The 21,598-nt window shown below is 28.2% G+C and overlaps 1 protein-coding gene across 1 annotated transcript in view; it reads left to right on the forward strand.

Moving 5' to 3' along the window:
- Window positions 1-11,790, forward strand: part of LOC118066785 (peroxidasin-like) — a 76,571-nt gene extending 64,781 nt beyond the window's left edge. Inside the window, exons 7-8 of the mRNA XM_035083109.1 lie at window positions 1,087-1,223; window positions 11,338-11,790. Of these exons, the coding sequence (XP_034939000.1) occupies window positions 1,087-1,223; window positions 11,338-11,435 (235 nt within the window). The 3' untranslated portion in view covers window positions 11,436-11,790. The remainder of the gene's footprint in view (window positions 1-1,086; window positions 1,224-11,337) is intronic.
- Window positions 11,791-21,598: the final 9,808 nt, after the last annotated feature.

Consider the following 21,598-nt stretch of genomic DNA (forward strand, 5'->3'; position numbering starts at 1 on the left):
ATGTGATTTAACTCATTTCGAGAGCGTGCATAACATACTGACCAAGTTACTTGTTGTGTTTCCGGAGTCTCTTGGTTACAATTTAGATTCGGTCAGCGTCTAACCTACATACCAATGTTGTAAGCACAGACTGGTTGTGATTGTCTTCTAGGAGACCTGAGATTACTCCATTAATCCGATTTGTAGCATACTGTACAACCGCTTAAGCTTTCTGCTTCTGCCATCCAAGTGCATTAGTTTCAATCTGTATCTTCTGTAAATGTCTGATTACGTAAACTCCATTTTTATCAATTAACAATACAATTATCAACTTATTTCCCATTAGTATTAATTATTTATTTTATATTTCAACAATTACATTTTTTTTTTTTTATTACACTAGATGTCCTTCTAAGAAACAAAACAATGACAATAGAATTCAATTTTATGATAAAAATAAAACTAATGTATTTCTTTTATAAACTTTCTTGTAAAGAATTGTATTCTTTGAAACTTTAATTACTATTTGAATTATAAATTAAAATTTCCGATGGAAAAAAGTATTATTATTGAGTAAAAAAATTCAAGTTTATTTAAAGATAAATTAATTAGAGGTTGATGTATTTTATTTTTGAATTGACAAAAAATAAAGTATATCATGAAATTTAGTATTGTGAATAATAATGGCATCAAATAACTTGACTACTTTGATAAAAAGGCAAAAAACAAAAATAGAATACAAAATTTAATCAAACAAAAAGGCAGTTTTTCGTTTCTATTAAGTTTATACTTTACACCCGGATTGTTTTTATGACAGCAAATAAACGGTCTATCAACTGATTGTAAATACATTTATATTTCAATCTCATCATATCATATCGTATTTGTACTATCAAATGGAATCAGTTATTTTCTATACTGTAACATTAAAAGACCATTAAATGGTTTTATAAAGCATTTAAAACGATACATCTTGCTCAATGTTATATCAAATAGATTTCTATTTTATAAAGAGTTGAGGAAAAGTATTCTTTGTATTTTCTCTTTAGCTGTCCTCCCTCCAGATACACTTTGCTAACGCCCTTGTATGTTTGCTTTCTGTTTCAGCGTCAAGACTGATATGGGCGCCGAGGGGGCGGTATCGCGACTATACATTGCAAATGCCAACAAGAAAGACAGCGGAAACTACAGCTGTGCTTTAGCGGATGTCGCAGCAACCACAGTCTCCGTCCACGTACTTAACGGTACGTATTGAGATAATGCATCTTCGTTGTTTTACCATCGATGTACATTTAACGATCTCTTGACTTACTCCATCGTTTTATCTGTTTTTATTTTTATTTCAACTATTTTTTTTTAAACTTTTTTTTCTGCTCTGTTCGTTGTGAAAAATCAAATAATGCACTTTACAGAGACTAGTTTTTTCATTTATATTTAGTTTGTTTTTTTCCTTTTATTAAAACTAGTCTTTTGATGTGCAGTAGTTTAATAATTTTGCTTTTAACAATTTAAAAAACATGTTTTGTTGCTTAAAAAAATTTTTTTTTTATTTATAAAACTATTAAATATTCTGTCTGAATAATGTATGGAAATAATACTTCACCTTCAACAAAATTAATTGGGTTTAAAGTGTATGATCTCTCAAGTCTTTTGTTATCAACAACACAATCTTTTTTTTTGTAGATTTAGTTTTTTTATAGCATGTTGGAATAAAAAAAGATAAAATATCTTGATTTATATAAAGTAGTTAGTATTGTAGTGATAATATTTGTAGTGCTTGTGTATAAGTTTATCATGCTGTAATGAAATGAGTTGATGTTGAGAAAATAGAGGAGTTAGTAAACTTACAGACATAAAAGATGGCTTTGAAAGCAAACGGTCTTTGACCCAAGATGTGATCAATATAATTTTCCAGTCTTGTGGATGTTAGAGAAATTGATTTCCTTCAAGGTTATTCATTGAACCATCTTTAAATCTCCGGTTTGACTTTCTTTGTTGTTGCTCACATTTTAAAAATTAAACTTAATAGAAAGTCTTAAACGAATAAAGCTCATAATACTTACTGATGTAATTATACAGTAGTGTTTAGAGGTGTTATTATTTAATTTTCACCTTTTCTTTGATCGTGAAATGAATTTTATGATACATTAAGTTTATTCGTCAAAAGAAATATTAAATTTACTGAACTTTTATACAAAAAGACTTTTTATATTTAAATTGATTAATTTTTTATACGAAAATTTCTTTTTTTTTATAAAAAGGTATTCTATAAGAATTCAGTTTACATGGAATAAAGTATTTTTTTCATTTTTATTTCTTTATTTAGAATGTTATTCTTCAAATAGAGAATCTTGAAGGTATTTTTATTTGTTTATTCACTAGTAAAATGTACAAAATGTAACTAAACATATATTTCAGATATTTGAAAATTTTCAGACACTTTCAACATTCTTTTCATTCCTTATGCATTAAAAATACTACAAATCAATTTCTTTTTCTATTTTTAAACTTTACTCAAGTAACTCTTTTTTTTTCTTCTTTTTACACACATCTAATGTGTTATTTAAAGGAAAAATGACGAGAATACGTATATTGGAAAGAAGTTTGTTAAAATATTTATCATACCGTTTGGGTGTTATTTAAATCAAACTACTTTACCACTGCCATTAGTATAATTTACAAAAGTTAGATATCCTTAAAATCGTATGATTACTCTTACTTGAAAGGATCAAAAAGTGTTTTAAAACTTGAAGTTTGAAATATTGATGTGATTTTTCGTTCATTTATGTACATTTATTTGTAAAGTTATCAAGCAATATTTCGAATATTTGTAACGATATTTTTGTGACATTGTTGAAGTGTTTATATAGATTTTTGATGGTGATAAAAAATGTAAAAAAAATCATGAAACATGTTACGACACTTTAGGGAATAGAAATTGTTTTCAAATGGCCCTGAAGCTGAACAAATATTTAGCAGTACTTGTTCATTATTTTTTTTTATATCAAAATAATTTAAAAAATATATCATTATCAATACCTTATAAAATTTATATAATGAAATTAATTTTTAAGCTTTAGTTTAAAAAATTTCTTAACACTTTTATTTAATTTTATTTATTTATTTTTTTTTTTTATTTATTTTTTATTAATTAAATTAACTGATACACAATTTAATTTATTTATTGCAACGAGGGGAGAGTTTGTTTATCTCCAATTTAGGACTGAGACTAGCTAACTTTAGATGTCTTGTCTTTGATTCTGTCACTTTTAATAAACGAACTTTTTATATTAGTTGTTCTCATTCTATTATTTTACAATGTGTATAACCAAGAAAAATTTTTTCTTATATTTTTTATACCTTATTCATTCTTTTTCCTTTTAAAAACACGTGACATCACCGTTTAATATATAGGCAGCGATATATCATTCCTTCTAAATAGAAGTTGCGTTTCTCTATTACTTGTCCCTCTACTCCGTTTTTCCAAGTAGAAATGACTCGGAATAGTCAGCCGTGCCGCTAAAGCAGTTGTGAGTTTCTCTCCGTGACATTCTCGTTACTCCTCTGAAGACTTCCACATTTTGTTTCATCATTCTTTGGCTTTTATCTTCCTTATTTTTTTTTATTTTGTATCTTCCGTCAGCCTTTTGTGTTATTTATATGTCATCCTGTAAGTTTTTTTTTCAAAAATCTTCACTGATATCTTATCTACGATATCTTTTACACACGTATAATGATGAAAAGACAATGTATCTAGATCGAGAATCATTTTTTTCTCAATCATAATTACACTTCGTCACAGTTTAAATGTATCCTATAACAAGATTAAAATGAGAAAATTCATTTCAAAGCGTTTCCTTTAGTAAACTGTGAAATGTCAATATAAAGTGACAATCATGAAATTTGTTTATTAATTCTTTTATTTATACTCACCGTATTTTTTTATCGGACAAATAAATAATGAACTTCTGCAGAAAAACATAGTAAAACGTATAAACATATTTCATAGACTTGCTAATGAGAATATTAATTAAATGTGACTCAGAATAGAGAACATTACTTCATGTTATCTTTGTGCAGCTGTAAACCTCCTTAGGGTATGTCTTGCACTTCTGCTTCATTTTCTACCATCACACCATCTTCTATTTTTTTTTTTTTCTTCCATTGTCTTACTCTATAGATGGTTCATCTGGTACCATTTTGTTCTTATCACCTTTCCTACTTTTTTTTTTTTTTTATTACTAAAAAATTATCGTTATTCATGTTCTTGAACACTACTTTTACTCTATACTCAATGATAAGCTTAGAGTTGAGGAGATGTGAACTTGAACATTTTTTAAAAGTTTAACTGAATAGGCTATTCTTTTAAGTTCTCTACAATAATTTAGTATTCACAATAATGTCTTTTGATACTTAGTCTACTCAGTAAGAAGGTGATTAAGTTTTTCAATGCAACAACAAAAAATTAATACTGATTAGTTAAAAGAAAGTAGACTTGAAAATTTATTATTTATTTTTATTTAGAAAGTCTTTTAGCAAAGGAAGAACTCTAATAAGAATCACAGATATTTTAATAATTAGAACTCTACTAACTTGTTCATTTTAACAAAAGTACATTCAACTACTAGAGAAATTAAAACTACAGCTGTTTCTCAGCATAGATACACTGATTGCTAAACCTTATCTCCAAGCTTACTATTTTTGACTATTATTTTTCAAGAACTGCAGACTGAACATATGAACCCTTTTTTTAACTAAATATTTAAATATCTATTTATTTATATATATGTGGTAAAATAATGGTACACATAGGGACATTTTGAAAGGATAAGTTTATGAAAAATGACAAGAAAGATTTAATAAAAAAGAAAAATGTTTGATGTGTATTATTCTCAGTCGTGAACCAACTTAAACAAAATGGTCTACCGTTGCTAACAAAATCCATCATTTGAGAATCATTGTATGGATACAATTATTTTATAATATTTATATTTTCCAGGTGTCAGAAACGTCATTAGAGATTTAAAGTACTTAATAAAAAAAATACATTTAATGAATTCACTACAAATCTTAGTGTTTTATTTAAATACATTAAGAGTGTTTTGATATAACATCACCATTTTTAAAACGTTTTCAAGTGTTTTAAAAACGACACAATGTTAATCAAATGGGTGACCTCATATTAAAACACACTTTTAATATATTAAAATAAAACACTATGATTTGTAGTGTTTAAATAAAGATTTACATTTCTAACTTGATATTAATTAAAACAGAATACAATCTAAAGATATTTGGTTTTACAAATTTTTACAACGTAAATTATGATAATAATCAGTCATCTAAATATGTAGGTTTTTTTAATGACACTTGGTAGAAGAAAGAATCAGGTTAACTGACTACTTGATCTCATTATGAGACTAAATAAAAAAATTTCCTAAGGGCTCATTAAAATGGCTGCAAACCTTATTTTAAAATTCATTTAAAGAAAAATTAATTATAAATTTCAGAAATTTTTTTTACAATAATTTTTTCACCTCAAAAAAAGAAGAGAACTTTTAGAAATCATTAACTTTAAGATCATTACAACCTTGTTGTGGATTATAAAAATAATTCAAGTACTTCAATATAACTGTACGATCATAATTATGGAAATTCATTTCACTTAGTCTTTTTTATTATTTGAAACAGTTATAAAATAACTGAATAAACTAATAAAAAAAGTGATTTAATTTCAGAAAGCACAATAACAATACTACCTTAATAGACTAAAATTATCTTATCAAACAAACCATTATTTCTTAACACAATCATTCCAGGGGTGATTAAAAAAATAGTTAATGAATATTAGACGACAAGCTTGGCAATATAAAAGCAGAAAAGGTCTTTACTATAGGTATAGGAAGCTGAAAGCTAAGATGGCTATTTCGTGAGGTGTCACGCCTAGGCCATTAATAACGTTGGCCTCAAGTTTGTTCAACTCAGTTCGACCATTCTTTAGTCTCATCTGCCCCCTCTCAGCAGTTTTTCTTTATTTTTTTTGACACTATTCTCATTGCGTGTCTTCCACCGTTTAGTGTCTTTTATCATCCTACTATCTGTTCTCTTACTTGACTCTCTTATTTTTACTCTCACCATTTCATCCTAGTACTCGCGTACCATGAGCGTGAGGAGTTTGTAAAGCTCTTGTCATAAGGCTCAGTTAACAGAAGCGTACGACTATGTATAATATACCGAAGGAATCTCCCATGGGTACTTGACAGCTCAATTTGCATACAACCTTTTTTGTACGTGACCTCAACTATATACCTAGACAGAGACTATCGCTTCAGGCAAATTATAACGTATGCGAATGCATTGGGAGTTTGTAACTCAATTTACCAGTGGGAGAATCAACTTGGTTAGTTTATTACTAATATTATCTTTTTTCCAACCTAATGTTTCCGAGGAAATATCATCTTGAGATGTGAATCAGACGACAAATGGAATAGAGAAATCTGGAAATTAGTGAATCAACTGATGTGAAAACTACCATGAATAATTTCAGATGAGTCAAGATATATTACTTCTGTTAGAGTTAAATATACATTCTCTTCAACCAGTTCAAATTATATCGATAAAATTCTACCTCTGTAAATGCTATGAGTTAATTTATCTCTATTTTTTTTTTAAATACACATCAATAAAATAACCACAAAATTTACATTTAATGGAGAGTATAAACTTTGGATTTATTATGATTATTGCTTATTTCTCTCAATTAATTGCTTAGTCTTTTATATTTAAAGAGCTTTTTATTCAGTATAAATGTCAGATTACTATTATTAAATAATTATTTATTTTTTAAAACTTCTATAATGGATATAAAATAAATCTTAATAGCATATTTTCATAAAAATAGGTATTAAAAATTGATTACTCTTTGGAAGTAAAAAATAATGGTGGATTTGAGTTGGTCCCCTGCAGTTTTATCTAATGTCGTGGAAAGATGCTCATCAGCGTTGACCTAGTCGTGGTTCAATACACGACTGCGAAACTAACTCTAGTCATTCAGCAAGAGTTGATCGGTATCACGGGCAATAAACAATCGTAATCGCAGCGGGTTCATTGGCTGTGAGCCAACCTCATCTTTTCTAGCCATGCAGTTTCTACATAGTGATATTCTATATGGATATTCTTACATCAAGGAACGACCGAAACTGCTGTGTGTAAAAGAACACCAAATGCTTGCCCGGCGGAAACTGTATGTGATCTAGCTATCGCTAAAGTTCGCTATGAACTATATTTTAAGGACACAAATCGATCAGTTATTTTTTGGATTATCATGATTATTTTTTTTAAGTAATTATGTGGAGGAAGTAAAGTGGTTGATTTTAATATCGATTAAGACAAAAGATATTTATTTTTTTAAGTATTATTTTGTATCCTTTTTGTTTGCTTCTTGGAGATAAACTGACTCAAAAGAATAAAATTAATATATTATTTAAACATTTTTAGAGTAGAAGACTAATGTGTCTCAGGATTACTATGCATGGCTCTAAGGAATTTTTGTTGTATTTATACAAACATGAACTAAGTAGAGCTGAACTATAGTAAAAAGAGTGTGATACACAGAGATCGTGAAAATTTTTTTTTTTTTGAGAATCGAAGCAATTTCCGGTTTTAACCCATTTTAGGGATGAAAAAATTAATTTTTTGTAAGATTGATCTGATTCCGCATTTCTACGCATCAAGACGAGGAATATGAGTGGTCGAACTTGGAAATCGGACAACTTTGATTTTTCGACCCCAAAAAATGGCAAGTGGTACCCCTTTCCATTTTTTTTGGCCAAAAAATAAAGGTACTCCGATTTTCATGTTCGACCACTCATTCTCTTTGTCTTGATGCGTAGAAATATGGAATCGGGGCCCAGCTCAAGAAAATTCACTTTAACACCCTTAAAAACGGGTTACACTAAATACAAATTACGAATTATCATCCCCTTGACTTTAAACCCCTATAACTCATGAACGGACAGTCTAATTATTGTTTTCAAGGACGTTTTGGAAAGCTGAAAATCTAAGCTAAATATGCATATCCATAAAAAATGTTCAAAAAATTTCTTTCACCCGTAAAATTGCTAAAATATAAAAAAAAATCACATTTTTTTGGGAAGTTGCCAACTATTTTGGCAATTTTAAGGGTGAAATAATTTTTTTAAACGTTTTTTATGGATATGTATCTTTAGCTAAGATTCTGAAGTTTCTAAATATCTCTTAAAAACCATTGTTTGATAATTTTTCGACGAGTTATGAAGATCCAAAGTCAAAGAATAGGTAATTTTTTGACCCTCACTCAACTTTGGACCTCTATAACTCTCATACAAGTTATCTAATGATGATCTTTGAGAGGTATTTGGAAACTTTAGAATCTAAGCTACAAATATATATCCTTAAAAAATGTTTTAAAAATTCCTTTCACCCTTAAAATTGCCAAAATAGTTGGCAACTTCCCAAAAAAATGTGATTTTTTTTTATATTTTAGAAATTTTAAGGGTAAAAGAAATTTTTTACACATTTTGTATGGATATACACATTTAGCTTGGATTTTAAGGTTTCTAAAACGTCCCTAAAAATAGTCATTGGACCTTCCGTTCATGAGTTATAGGGGTTTAAAGTCAAGGGGATGATAATTCGTAATTTGTATTTAGTGTAACCCGTTTTTAAGGGTGTTAAAGTGAATTTTCTTGAGCTGGGCCCCGATTCCATATTTCTACGCATCAAGACAAAGAGAATGAGTGGTCGAACATGAAAATCGGAGTACCTTTATTTTTTGGCCAAAAAAAATGGAAAGGGGTACCACTTGCCATTTTTTGGGGTCGAAAAATCAAAGTTGTCCGATTTCCAAGTTCGACCACTCATATTCCTCGTCTTGATGCGTAGAAATGCGGAATCAGATCAATCTTACAAAAAATTAATTTTTTCATCCCTAAAATGGGTTAAAACCGGAAATTGCTTCGATTCTCAAAAAAAAATTTTCACGATCTCTGTGTATCACACTCTTTTTACTATAGTTCAGCTCTACTTAGTTCATGTTTGTATAAATACAACAAAAATTCCTAAAAGCTGTCGCTATGAATTTTCTTGTGAATGTCGGTTAACTACGAAGCATGTATCGTGATCCCAGTGTAAGAGAACTGTTATCTAAGTATGATTATATTTCGGAATCAAACTTTGTCTGATCTACAAAAATTATCTTTCCATTGTCCTCTAAGTTTCTAATTTCAAATGACATCATAATCGAATGTATCTTCTCTTTGTTCCATTATCAACCATACTCCCTAATATTTTCAATTGAATAAATTCAAGATAAAACTTTTTCTTTTCATTTTTTTTCGATACGATTTTTTATAGAATAATTAAAATTCTTTACTGCTTTAACGTACTGAATAAACTTAATTTAGTTTCGGTTGATTATCGTTTACATTGATTTACAAGCTTCAAAAGTAGTAAAATATTAAATGTCGTTAACTTTTCATTTCATAAAAAATAAAAATGACGATAGAATTTATTGTGGTAGTTTACGAGGGGGAAAAAAAATAGTTTATAGATTAACAAAATTACAGGGTGAAAAACCTCACTTCCAGAATTGTTGCTTGTAACGGACGTTAACTTTTTTTATGAGTACCAATATATCAATGTTGATTTCCGTGTACTCGGGACACGACATAAACAATCGGTGGTGACGTTATCACCGGGGCTGTGGTTGGGCTGAAGTGTTGCATTCGGAACTCGCTTTATCCGCCTGCACGATCCGGCCTTATTCATCTTTTGAACGATCATCGTATGATGTAAATGTGGCTGGAATCTTTCTCTTTTGCATTCGTCTTCTATTGTATCCAATGCAATGTGGGATTCATACAATCTACACGTGATTACGAGCTACCGGAAGCTTCATGGTATGGACAACGGTTGAATGTATCGATACATACATTGTGTCAATCGTTCTCATCTGTATTAATGTGAGATTTTCTTGTTTCATCGAATCGGAAAACCACAAAATATTTATCTGTCATGGTATTTTTTAACTAAATAAAAATAATTAATATTGATTTGAATTATTAAAATATTTTTAACGGCTTTCAATTATCAATTTCTAATTAATCTTTATTATTATTTAAATATTTATTTAAAATATATTTTGTCAGTAAATAAAACTCTATTTAATTGTGGAATAAATGTATCGTAAGGTTTATAAACTCATTGCAAGATTCTTATAAAAAGAATCTTACCATTGTGATTTAAAAGACTTATTTAACCACAGTTCAATTTCTATTAAATAATTTTTTGATTAAAAATATTATGCCTTAAAATAATTCAGTGACTTCTTTTTTTTCGTTAGACTATGAATATATTAACAGAGTAAAAATGTAAAAACTTTAAAATAAATTTGAATTTTTTAAATAACTCTGCTACTTGAAACAATTGTAATCATTTGCACTTTTTATTATTCTTTTTTAAAAGTGAATTTTTTTTTTTTTTTCAGTAGAATTGTAAGAATCTTAAAGTAATCTCATTAGCTTGTACTTTTAATTATTTAGTAAAAAAGTAAAATATGTTACTAATGAAGGAAGTATAATGTAAAAATATGTACAGGTAAAATTAGTTTTTTTTTTTGTTTTCTACGATGAGTTACTTCATAATAGTTAAAGAAAAAATACATAAAAACAGATTTCTGGAAATAAAAAAAAATATTCATTAGAAAGAATTATACATGATCCACTTGTAGATTACAAAAGCTGGGTGTTGTTACACAACGGATAGGTAGAACAATAGATAAAAACTTCGATGATACTACAGATATGGAAAAAATGAAGGGAAAATATTATAATTCCTTTGTGATTTATACGAGAGATATTCAATTCTATATTCACGTTATTCGTATAGTTTTTTACACACAATGGCTCGTATTTCCATCAGGTAAAATGAAAAATTTTTTTCAAGAAATCTCTGTATTTAGAATGATTTATCGATATTTCTGTTTGCAATCACATTTCTTATTAAAAATATTTATCTTTTTTGTCATACTGCAGTCCTTTTTTTCTTTTTTTACCAGAAGTTAACACATCGTTTAATCAATTTTTTTCAATTCATCGTCATTTTATTTTAAAAGAAAATTTCCACAAAATTTTCTTTTGTTGTTACATTGATATATTCATATATTCAATTTGATGTCAATAAAAAATTATTTATTTCAATAAATATGAAGTTGTTGAATAGAAAATATGGTTGTTCTCAATTGATAAGTTTTGGAGATTTGTTAAAACTTTGTAGTGGCTTAACAATATTGTGATGAAGAATTAATTTCTGTTGTTTCAGGAGAAAATCCAGCGGCTATGCAGCACGGTGGTGGTTCAAACATTAAAGCCACACTAATTCTCGTCCTTCTATTGATTACGTCAACACTTGGGAGGTGACCATAAGGCGGATTTTGCATCCCTTGTCAACAACTAAGTTGACTTTAATCCTTTATTTGAATATCCACTAATTTAATATATTGGGGGCTGATATGAACAGCAAATCGTGATAATCAATGAATACCGTTCGTGACATTTCACAACGTTTTTCGTAAAGATATCACGTATGTATAATTAGATAAATTATTAACTTATTAGGGAGAAAAAAAAATGGAACAAACAATATCAGAATGCATCGTTGATTTCCTTTGTAATTTTTTCTTCTTAATTCATTGTCATTATCATTATCATCATCATCATCATCATCATCGTCTTTATCATTGTCAACTCTGATTATAAGAAGCATTGTTGTATATAGCTGTTATTAAATAATATCGTAGATAATAGGTAATTTTTCGAACGATAAAAAAACTTTATACGTAAAATTTTTTGGCTGATATAAAATATAAGATTTAAATATAAGAATAACATTAAAATAGAACGTAAATTGTATATTAAATAAATTTTATGTACACGTTTTGAGTAAAATGTGTATTAAAAAGATCCATAAAAAAAAGTTTTTAGTTTTTATATTAAATAATATTAATCAATTTAAATTTTAATTAAATTAAGTGTCTCACTTATATTCACTTAATTTAATTTGTTATAAACCAAAAATGATATTGTTTAATTATTCTTATATTTAAAATATATATTTTACATATAAAATTGTTTTTAAGTGTTTTGTTTTGATAAGTGATTATCAAATAAATATAATTTAATTTATTTATTGATTAATTATTCAATAACTGCTATTTGGCCTATGATAATGATTAAAATTTCAATGATTAATTAAAGTATTTGGTGACATCGTAAAACTAAAACAGGTGATAATTTTATATAAGTATGGTGATATTCTGATGTTTTGGAATTTAAAAAAAATTTTATTGCAATAATAAAACAAGAGTATTAACAGTAATGCAAAGTTGATAATGTAAATGTGAGTACAAATGTTTAAATAAAATGAATTATTTGATCATAAATTCACTTGATTTAACATCTTACACGAAAAATGCAATGAAAAGAGAAAAAAATGCTTCCAATTTATCAGTCACATAAAAAAGTAACTATATTACTGAAGGTAATAAAAATGTTTATACACGGCGCGATGATTGCAAATCAACAAGAAAAATGTAATTTTTGTATTTTCGTTGGAAATTTATATTGAAAATTGAGTCGCGTCAATTTTTCAACATATCAAAGTGATATTAAAATAATAATTCTCCTAGTTACATTTATTTAAGAAGCTCCAAAAAAAAAATAATAACACAACTGGAAATTAATTTTTTTTTTAATAAAACTAAACAATCCACATTTTTTATTATTATAAAAGTTTAAATTATTATTATTTAAATTTTTATTAAATATGTAAGCACACACATAATGAATTCAGATTATTTTTTTCTACATTCACTCACTATTCAAAGTTATTTTGACTTGATTTATTTATTTATTCATTTATACAGTTGAAAAAAAAAAAGATAAATTCTAAATTTGGAATAAAAAATGCATGAAGCAAAATAGTAGAAATGTGATCAATGGAATGACAATTGAATCATGTAATTTTAATTGAAATAAATCAGTATGTCGGTAATTTATATCATTACATAAATTTCCAATACATCAAAGGTAAAAAGCGACCGATAAAATATTGGAAACTATTCGATTTTATTGAGACGGTTTATTTTTATTGTTTCATTTCTAGCTATAAAATACAATTGATATTGAGCCAATTTGAACATAATCGGAATAAACAAACCTGTAAAACTCTTTTACACCTTTATTGAATGATTCTCGAGAAAGACTTCTTAGAATGTTATTTCAAACAAGAGAGAATGGATCGTTGACTCGTCGCATTGTCTGAACCAATACTCTCATTTAACAGAATAGAATAGTTCGGTATTGCAAAATTCTCTAGAATGATTAAAATGTTTTGTATAAACATAAAATATTTATTCAATTAAATTGCTCAAATTCTATCCATATTTTGCGATTTATTTAATTAACTTTATTTTAAATAAATAATTATTTATCTATTTATTTATGCATAGTAATAAAGAATAATTAAAAAAAAAAAAAAACATTCTTCTGGCTATAATTATCATACAAGTTATGATATTAAAATATATTATTATTATCCATAAAATTGGATAAAGTTTTTTAGTTGAGTAAATAATTCAAACTAATAATAATTCATTTTCAGAAAAGTAAGGTAAAAGGAATTGCTATGAAAGCTTATCATGATAAATGATGGTAAAAATATATGATATGCAGGCTATATGTAATTGAAAATTTACTTTACTAACCATACTCTGAATGATGGTGATTAATATGTTGATATCAATTTTTATTTGTATTATAGAAAAAGAGATAAATAGAAAATAAATAAATTGTATATAGCTTAAATGAAAACTGAAAAAAAAGGTGTAATTTCATTAAAGGATGTACGTGTGTTCTGATGATTCTTTGATTGTGCCAGTCTATTTGAAAGCCTGTAATGTAGTTAAGGATCTTGATTAGCTGACAAATACAATAAATCAAGCAACGCAACGATACCATGTATATTTATATAGTTTTGTAAAATTCTTTTATCATTAAAGAATTTTTATTACGAAACTATAAATATATCATTCCACTATAATAATATAATCGTATTGTAACATTAACGTTATAATAAATATTGTTAATGATTAATTGATACTAATAAATCATCACTAAATACTAAGAAAATAAATAAGTGTCTGATAATGACGATAATGAAATTTCAATAAGTCAAGTTGGCTATTATTTTAATGTCGATATTTATTGTTCACTATTTGTAACATTGAAATAGAATAATAAAATTCGTCGTATGTATTCTACACTTTTATTTCCATTTTATTATCACAATAAATTACTTCCTTTATCTGTATAAATAAGTATAAAATTTGTTTTAATTTAATTGTAATCATTTGGTATCCAAAATAGCAAGCTAAAGAAAATGTATCCAAAGAATATCCATGATCAAGGGACCAAATGTAAACTTTGATTGATGATACTACATCTATTCTAGGCCTGCTGTGGACTATGTGCTGTCACCATGAGTCAACACGTCGACAGGGAATACCCATTACTTCGTCAAACACAAAACATTGGTGTCACATTTGAAAACCGCCAATTAACTAACACGTATAGCAATATCTCTAATCCACTTAACATTAGTTATTTTAGTGATTCCAAATTTGAACAACTTGATACTATAACACATGCTACACTAACAACGATTACATGATAGAGAAATAAATTTAAGTATTTTAACAATTGTTCTTCATAAAATTACATCCATATGCTTCCTTTTTCAAATCTAAACAAAATGGAGGAATAAAAAAATCCGGAAGAATGAAAGATAAATAAATGTAACAGAACAGTACGGGGTACAAGAAGTCGTGCCAAAAGTCACAAAGAATCATTCTTGATATTAGCCAATTGAGATCATGCCAAACAATTTTTTTCAACTTGACCATAAAATATATATCTATATATATATATATATTTTCATTTATTTGAGGTAACAAAATATTTTGATTTGTTTTTCCATGACATTCTTTGTCATGTCACTTCTAACATTATTTATAGTTGAAGTGTCGGAATCATGATAAGTCTGTTGATGTGTTGGTATTATTTTTATTTACATAAAAAAATTTAAAAATATTACCTGGAATAATGACAAAATTTTTGTTATAAATATAATAAAATATTTTATGATTGTCATTTTTCATTGATAATTGACAGTATTGTTAGTAGCAAAATGAGAGTTAATCGATCAAGATGGAAGCGTGTGTTAAACTTTTAAATTGATGATGGCAATTTAGTTATTCTTGTTCAATCGATATTAGTATTATAGGATTAATTATTTAAGTCCCTCAGGATATCGTCGAATTAATGGACGCAAAACCGCAATGCAACCAAGGCATAGATAATTCTGCAGTTCGGTGGTCACTCTGATTGGTCTCCGGTCGCGTGCTTCTTCCTTTAGAATAGAGCTTGTTTCTATTTTTATTTGACACTTATGTATTTGTTTAATTATTGATATTACTTAGCAGCGTCATTCATTCAATTAAAAGCATGAAATAAATAAACTATTCACTGTCACATTGTTCATTATAAATAGCCCAGTATCAACTTTAGAAATCATTAAGGTAAGATAAGTTAAAAGAAATAAATTCAATACTTATAGAAGTCAATATACATCAATTTGATGAGGAAAAAAAAGATGATTGTCTATAGAGTTCCTTATGTAGTAGAAAGTAGTTTAATTCTCTCTTCGGGTTTTTCTATTTGCAAATTAAACAGAGTCCTTGATTTGATTTCAAAAGTAGCCAATTCCGGAAGACTATTGGAATGTCTCTTAAACTCAACCGACTGGATGTTTAATCTTAATCGATCTTCTATCCTAACAGACCTTACTCCAACCTTAAGTTCACTTTTTTTTTTTTGTTTATTTGTGAAGTCTTAAATGTATTTTCCATTCTATTTTATCGCCATTTTATCAATTCCATGTTTTTTCACTTAACGTCACCATTCTTTTTCCAACAATATATTTCTTTAGTTAACTTGAATCTTTAACTTTCAAAGTGTCATTAGATCATTAAGCAATTCTTTTAAGCAAGTTTTCCTTACTTTCAAATACATTTTTATTTGATGAGTTTTTTATCCATTTAAACCTGAATAATACAATTAACAATGGTATTATTATAATAACTGTTAACTAAGTCATGATAATAATTATCATTGAAGATGTTGATAGAGTATTTTTTTGGTTATTAATGTATCTCTTATCGTCGTACAATATTTAAGCATGATAACATGGCATTACTAAAGCTAACATAACGTATTTCAACGTCATTCAGAGCAGATCAGAGATTGATCTCAGCTAAGCTTGCAGAACGGTTCATTAACCCTAGCTTACTCATTACAGCTAAGTCAGTCGTGCGACCTTCTGCAGAATTTACATGCAAACGCTCTCTCATCGTAATAAGTAGCTTTGATAACATTATCTCTATCAACTTCAAATTCAAGTCCTCTCAAAGATTATAAGCTATTTCAAGATACCAAAATCATATAATAACATCAATAAGTCATTATAACTGATTGATGAAAAATTTTCATTATTGATGTTGCCTTTAATAACATCTCAAAATAATAAGATTGAATCATTTATTGCTTCATTCATTTGATGATGATCTTCTGAGAATATTATGCACATCATTCAGACACTTGTGAGGAAAGGTGACATGAACAAAACTGAAAAGTCATGTTGAGGTCATGAAACACAGTGGTGGTGATAGGTTAATAACCCAGTGAAAAAGTAGGTCAAGTTCAGCGACCTGAAAAAGCATTACGAATAGTTCAAGTGTTTGCTAAAGTCAGAGAATGAGGTAAAATTAACATTTTTCAGTCTAAGTAGTACAACAATATAACTTGATGTGACATGAAATTCTCCTTATAGATATCACCTTGAATATAAAGATAAACTTGAAAGAAGAATCCAGTTAAAAAGGAGAAACTTTCATGTATGATTTGTGTGTCGTTCTATCATGTACATCAAGGTCTTCATCACAATCAAACTTGGAGAAGTAAAAAAAGAAGTAACTTGAAAGAAGTTTAAGTGAAAATTTACCATGATTTATCATAAAAAGACGACTTTAGCATAAAAAATTTACTAGAAAGTACGAGGATTACAATGAGTAAGGATAAAGGTGGTATATGAAAATGCTATGAGATTTATTCCAAGGCTGACGCTGCCATTACTTTATGCTGTGTCGTTGAGTCGGTATTAAACATTCCAGGCATTGCCAAGACATACTGTCTTGCGGCTTTCACACGTAGTACGTTCTTCTCTTCTCTGTATAAGAAATTTCATATACAGGTGGAGCATGCACACCAGGATTTAAATGGCGTGGCATTGCAAGACAACTAACATAAAAGAGTAGTGTGAAGATAGCACGACTCAAAGGGAAATAGCAGTCAAGAAGAACGAATCAAAGTCTAATTCAAAACTTCTTACCTTAATCTCTTCATAGTTTAATAGGATTTGCAAGTGCACTTATATATTTGAAAAGTATCATGAGTTCTAGAATATACACCTACTAGTCCATAAAGTTTTCAAATGTTCTATCAACCATCAATGTTTATATTACTTAGTATTTAATGATATATTATATCAGGTATTTGATCGACTGAACATCATACTTGGATTTTAAATATTTTTACCTAAAATATGACGGTGATATTAACTACTTAAACTGATGATTTATTTTATGTAGGATCAAGTAGGATGAAATAGGATGTGAGGACCAGGTGGAACACTAGAACACTATTTGGTTCTAGGGAAAAGTAAGACATTACTTTTCTGATGAAAATAATACTGTTGAAATCATCATCACCTTATCTTCCATTTTGTGCTGCTGATATGAAATACATCAAAATTAGCTACATTTATTAATGGAATATTGATAAGTGAAATGATAGAACTTGGAATGTATCAATTGTAAGTAGAAGTGGATATTGTTTGATTCCAATGGAATGCGATCTCTTGAGATGATTGAAACTAAAAGTAAAAGAATATAAAAAATACATAGTATAAAAGGAATGATAAAGAATAGAAAAAGTTTTATGAATGGTAAAGTCATGAAAGAAAGAGAGACCAAGTATTCAGGGAATGAAGCTTTTACTATACTTCAAAAGCCTGTCTTGGATTTTCATTCTTCTAGTGGTTTCCGACAAATGTTGAAAATATCTATCTTCTTGAGCTTCAATAGATGAAAACGATGCGTCTCAACGATACTTGAATAGTCTTTCACCCTTTTATTGTTTTTTTTTTCATCAAAACTAGAATTGAATGTTTTGGAATCCTTGCAGTGAACTTGAAAAAATTTCATTCATGCCATTTTTAATCTTGCTATTCATCAATAAAAGAACTGAAAACAATGATATAATAAAAATTAATAAACCCATATCATTCATTTAATGTATAAAGTAAGCCATCTGATTGATTGCTTTTACAATAAATACTAGTAAAGTGAATTTAATACAATGCAAATTGGAAGAAAAATATTCTAATATTTCAATCACATTTAAAAAACAAAACATTCAACGTATCTCAATTGATTTGTTTGTTTTTCATTTCATTAGCATTTTCTATTTTACATATCTTCCCGATCGTACTTTTTTTATTTGAATCAAATGAAACGAGATGAAAAATTAATTCTGATGTTTTTCTTTATACAAATAAAGGAATATTCTGTTTACAATAAATTTTATGCCAATTTTGAAGGAACAAATTAGAATAAAAAAAAAAAACGAAATAAAATCAATTCCAATTGAGCATCGCATAAAAATTATTGATCTATAAATTAATGAATCTTGTTGATATAAAACACACATTCTTGATTGATGTATTTATTGAATATTATCATTGTCTGACTATATCAATTTTTTACTACTTGTTGCTATTATATACAGACAAGAGCTTATTAAATAAATTTATTAACTTTCCATTCTTAACTTCTCATTGGCAAATTATTGAAATGGGTCCAATTTTTAGAATAGAAAATTTATATTTTAGAGGGAATAAAGATTTAATTTTTATATTTAATTCTTGCAATCAAAAATGACTTGTATAATTACATTCAGACTTACAGTCACATTTGTATAGGCGTAGTTGTTCTCGAAACTGGTTGGATAACTTCCAACGAGCTGATCTGAGTGAATTACTTCATGCTTTGTGGTTCCTTTTATGCTATCTTCTTTATTGAATCACAAGTCCTCTGATATTTCAACCGACCTATCTACTGATATCCTAACAGGGCGATCTGCCATTTCATGTAGGGTCACATATGCCACTTAAACAACCCACTAATATCATTCTACGATATTGTGGCTGCTTTTTTTTTTTAATAATGTAGACATCTGAAATCGAACGTGAATTATATGCATTCTTTTTTGTAAAAAAATTTAATTGTACTGAGTGTTTGAATAACTAGAGTTAGAAATATATTTTTAAATTACCCCTATAGAAAAATTTCGTTTCCCGAAGGTTCCCTGGATGTTCCTCGGTGGGGGAGTTTTTTGACGTTCCTATCGTGGGACTACGGGGAACGTTTGGGGAACATAATATTTTTTTTTTTTAAAAATTGAAGCAATTTCCGGTTTTAACCCATTTTAGGGGGGAAAAAATTAATTTTTCATATGTTTGACCCGATTCCGCATTTCTACGCATCAAGACAAAGAGAATGAATGGTCGAACTTGGAAATCGGACAACTTTGATTTTTCGACCCCAAAAAATGGCAAGTGGTACCCCTTTCCATTTTTTTCGGCCAAAAAATAAAGGTACTCCGATTTTGATGATTGAGGACTCATTCTCTTCGTCTTGATGCGTAGAAATGCGGAATCGGGGCACTGGTCAAGAAAATTCACTTTAACACCCTTAAAAACGGGTTACACTAAATACAAATTACGAATTATCATCCCCTTGATTTTAAACCCTCATAACTCGTGAACAGACAGCCCTATAACTAATTTCAAGGACGTTTTGGAAAGCTGAAAATCTAAGCTAAACATGCATATTCATAAAAAGTGTTTAAAAAATTTCTTTCACCCTTAAAATTGCTAAATAATAAAAAAAAATTACATTTTTTTAGGAAGTTGCCAATTATTTTGGCAATTTTAAGTGTGAAATAATTTTTTTAAACGTTTTTTATCGATATGTATCTTTAGCTAAGATTCTGAAGTTTCTAAATATCTCTTAAAAACTATTGTTTGATTATTTTTCGACGAGTTATGAAGATCCAAAGTCAAAGAATAGGTACCACTTGCCATTTTTTGGGGTCGAAAAATCAAAGTTGTCCGATTTCCAAGTTCGACCACTCATTCTCTTTGTCTTGATGCGTAGAAATGCGGAATCGGGTCAAACATATGAAAAATTAATTTTTTCCCCCCTAAAAGGGATAAAACCGGAAATTGCTTCGATTCTCAAAAAAATCATGTTCCTCAAACGTTCCCCATAGTCCCACGAGGGGAACATCGAAAAACTTTCCTACTGAAGAATATTCAGGGAACCTTTGGGAAACGAAATTCTTTCAACCAGATATTATCTTCAATGATATACATATTTTTTTTCAGACTTCTTAATGAATAACTTCGAAATGGTGAAGAGAATGGAGATTAAAATAAGAGATGATACCTGAGTTTGTAATGAAGTGTACCAATGAAGTGTTCTAGAGTTTTCGACCCTCCGGCCACAAGAGTTGTGCGAATAACTGCTTTTGGTATATCCTTGTGGCACCCGTGAGCATGTATCAAGTGGTATAAACTAAGCCTATGGTAGATTGTGCATAGAGATATCTTTTGCACTACAATACAATGTCTGGTATACTGCTGTAATCCCATGGCCTCCAAGCCATTCACTATCTGTGTGCATGAAATCTCTCAGTATTGTACGTTCAGTTATATTATTGAGATAAAAGTTTTATTTCAAACTTTTTATTCCTTTTCCAGTTGATGATGAGAAAATTACGGTATGTTAATAGAAAAATAGCCTTATTGGGAAGCATACTTCCAAACTTCGTTTTAACTTTCGAATTAGCTGTGAGTATTTCTTTTTTCTTTTTACATATTTTAAATAGGTCATGATAATTTTTTCTCACGAATTTGATCGTTAAATAAATTTTTTCAATCTTTATTAATTATATAAAAATTCAGATGAGTTTTATGTTAAAATTTTTTTAAAACTTTATTCAACTGATCCGTCTGATTAAACTCTAATCTTACTACTTTTATATTTTTTAATAATTTTTTTTTCATTAATGTGAATGAATATTTCATTTTTTATAGTTAAAATAAAAATTCTCTTTCAGTTAAGACAGGTAAAATGTAGATAGCAAAATGTTGTTAAGGAAAAGATGTATTTTGTAATAATATAGTTGTACCAATGTACGTATATGATAAATATGGCAAGAGAAAGGACACAATAGTTGTACAAGGTAACGGAATCGTATCATTGCATCTACTTTACTTGAAGTAAGGAGGACTGTGTGTGACATAACGTGCCCACGGGCACATCTTGAACTAACATAAGCCGCAT

This window comes from Chelonus insularis, unplaced genomic scaffold, assembly GCF_013357705.1.
Source record: "Chelonus insularis isolate UGA/USDA-ARS -01 unplaced genomic scaffold, ASM1335770v1 contig_355_pilon, whole genome shotgun sequence".
NCBI lineage: Eukaryota > Metazoa > Arthropoda > Insecta > Hymenoptera > Braconidae > Chelonus > Chelonus insularis.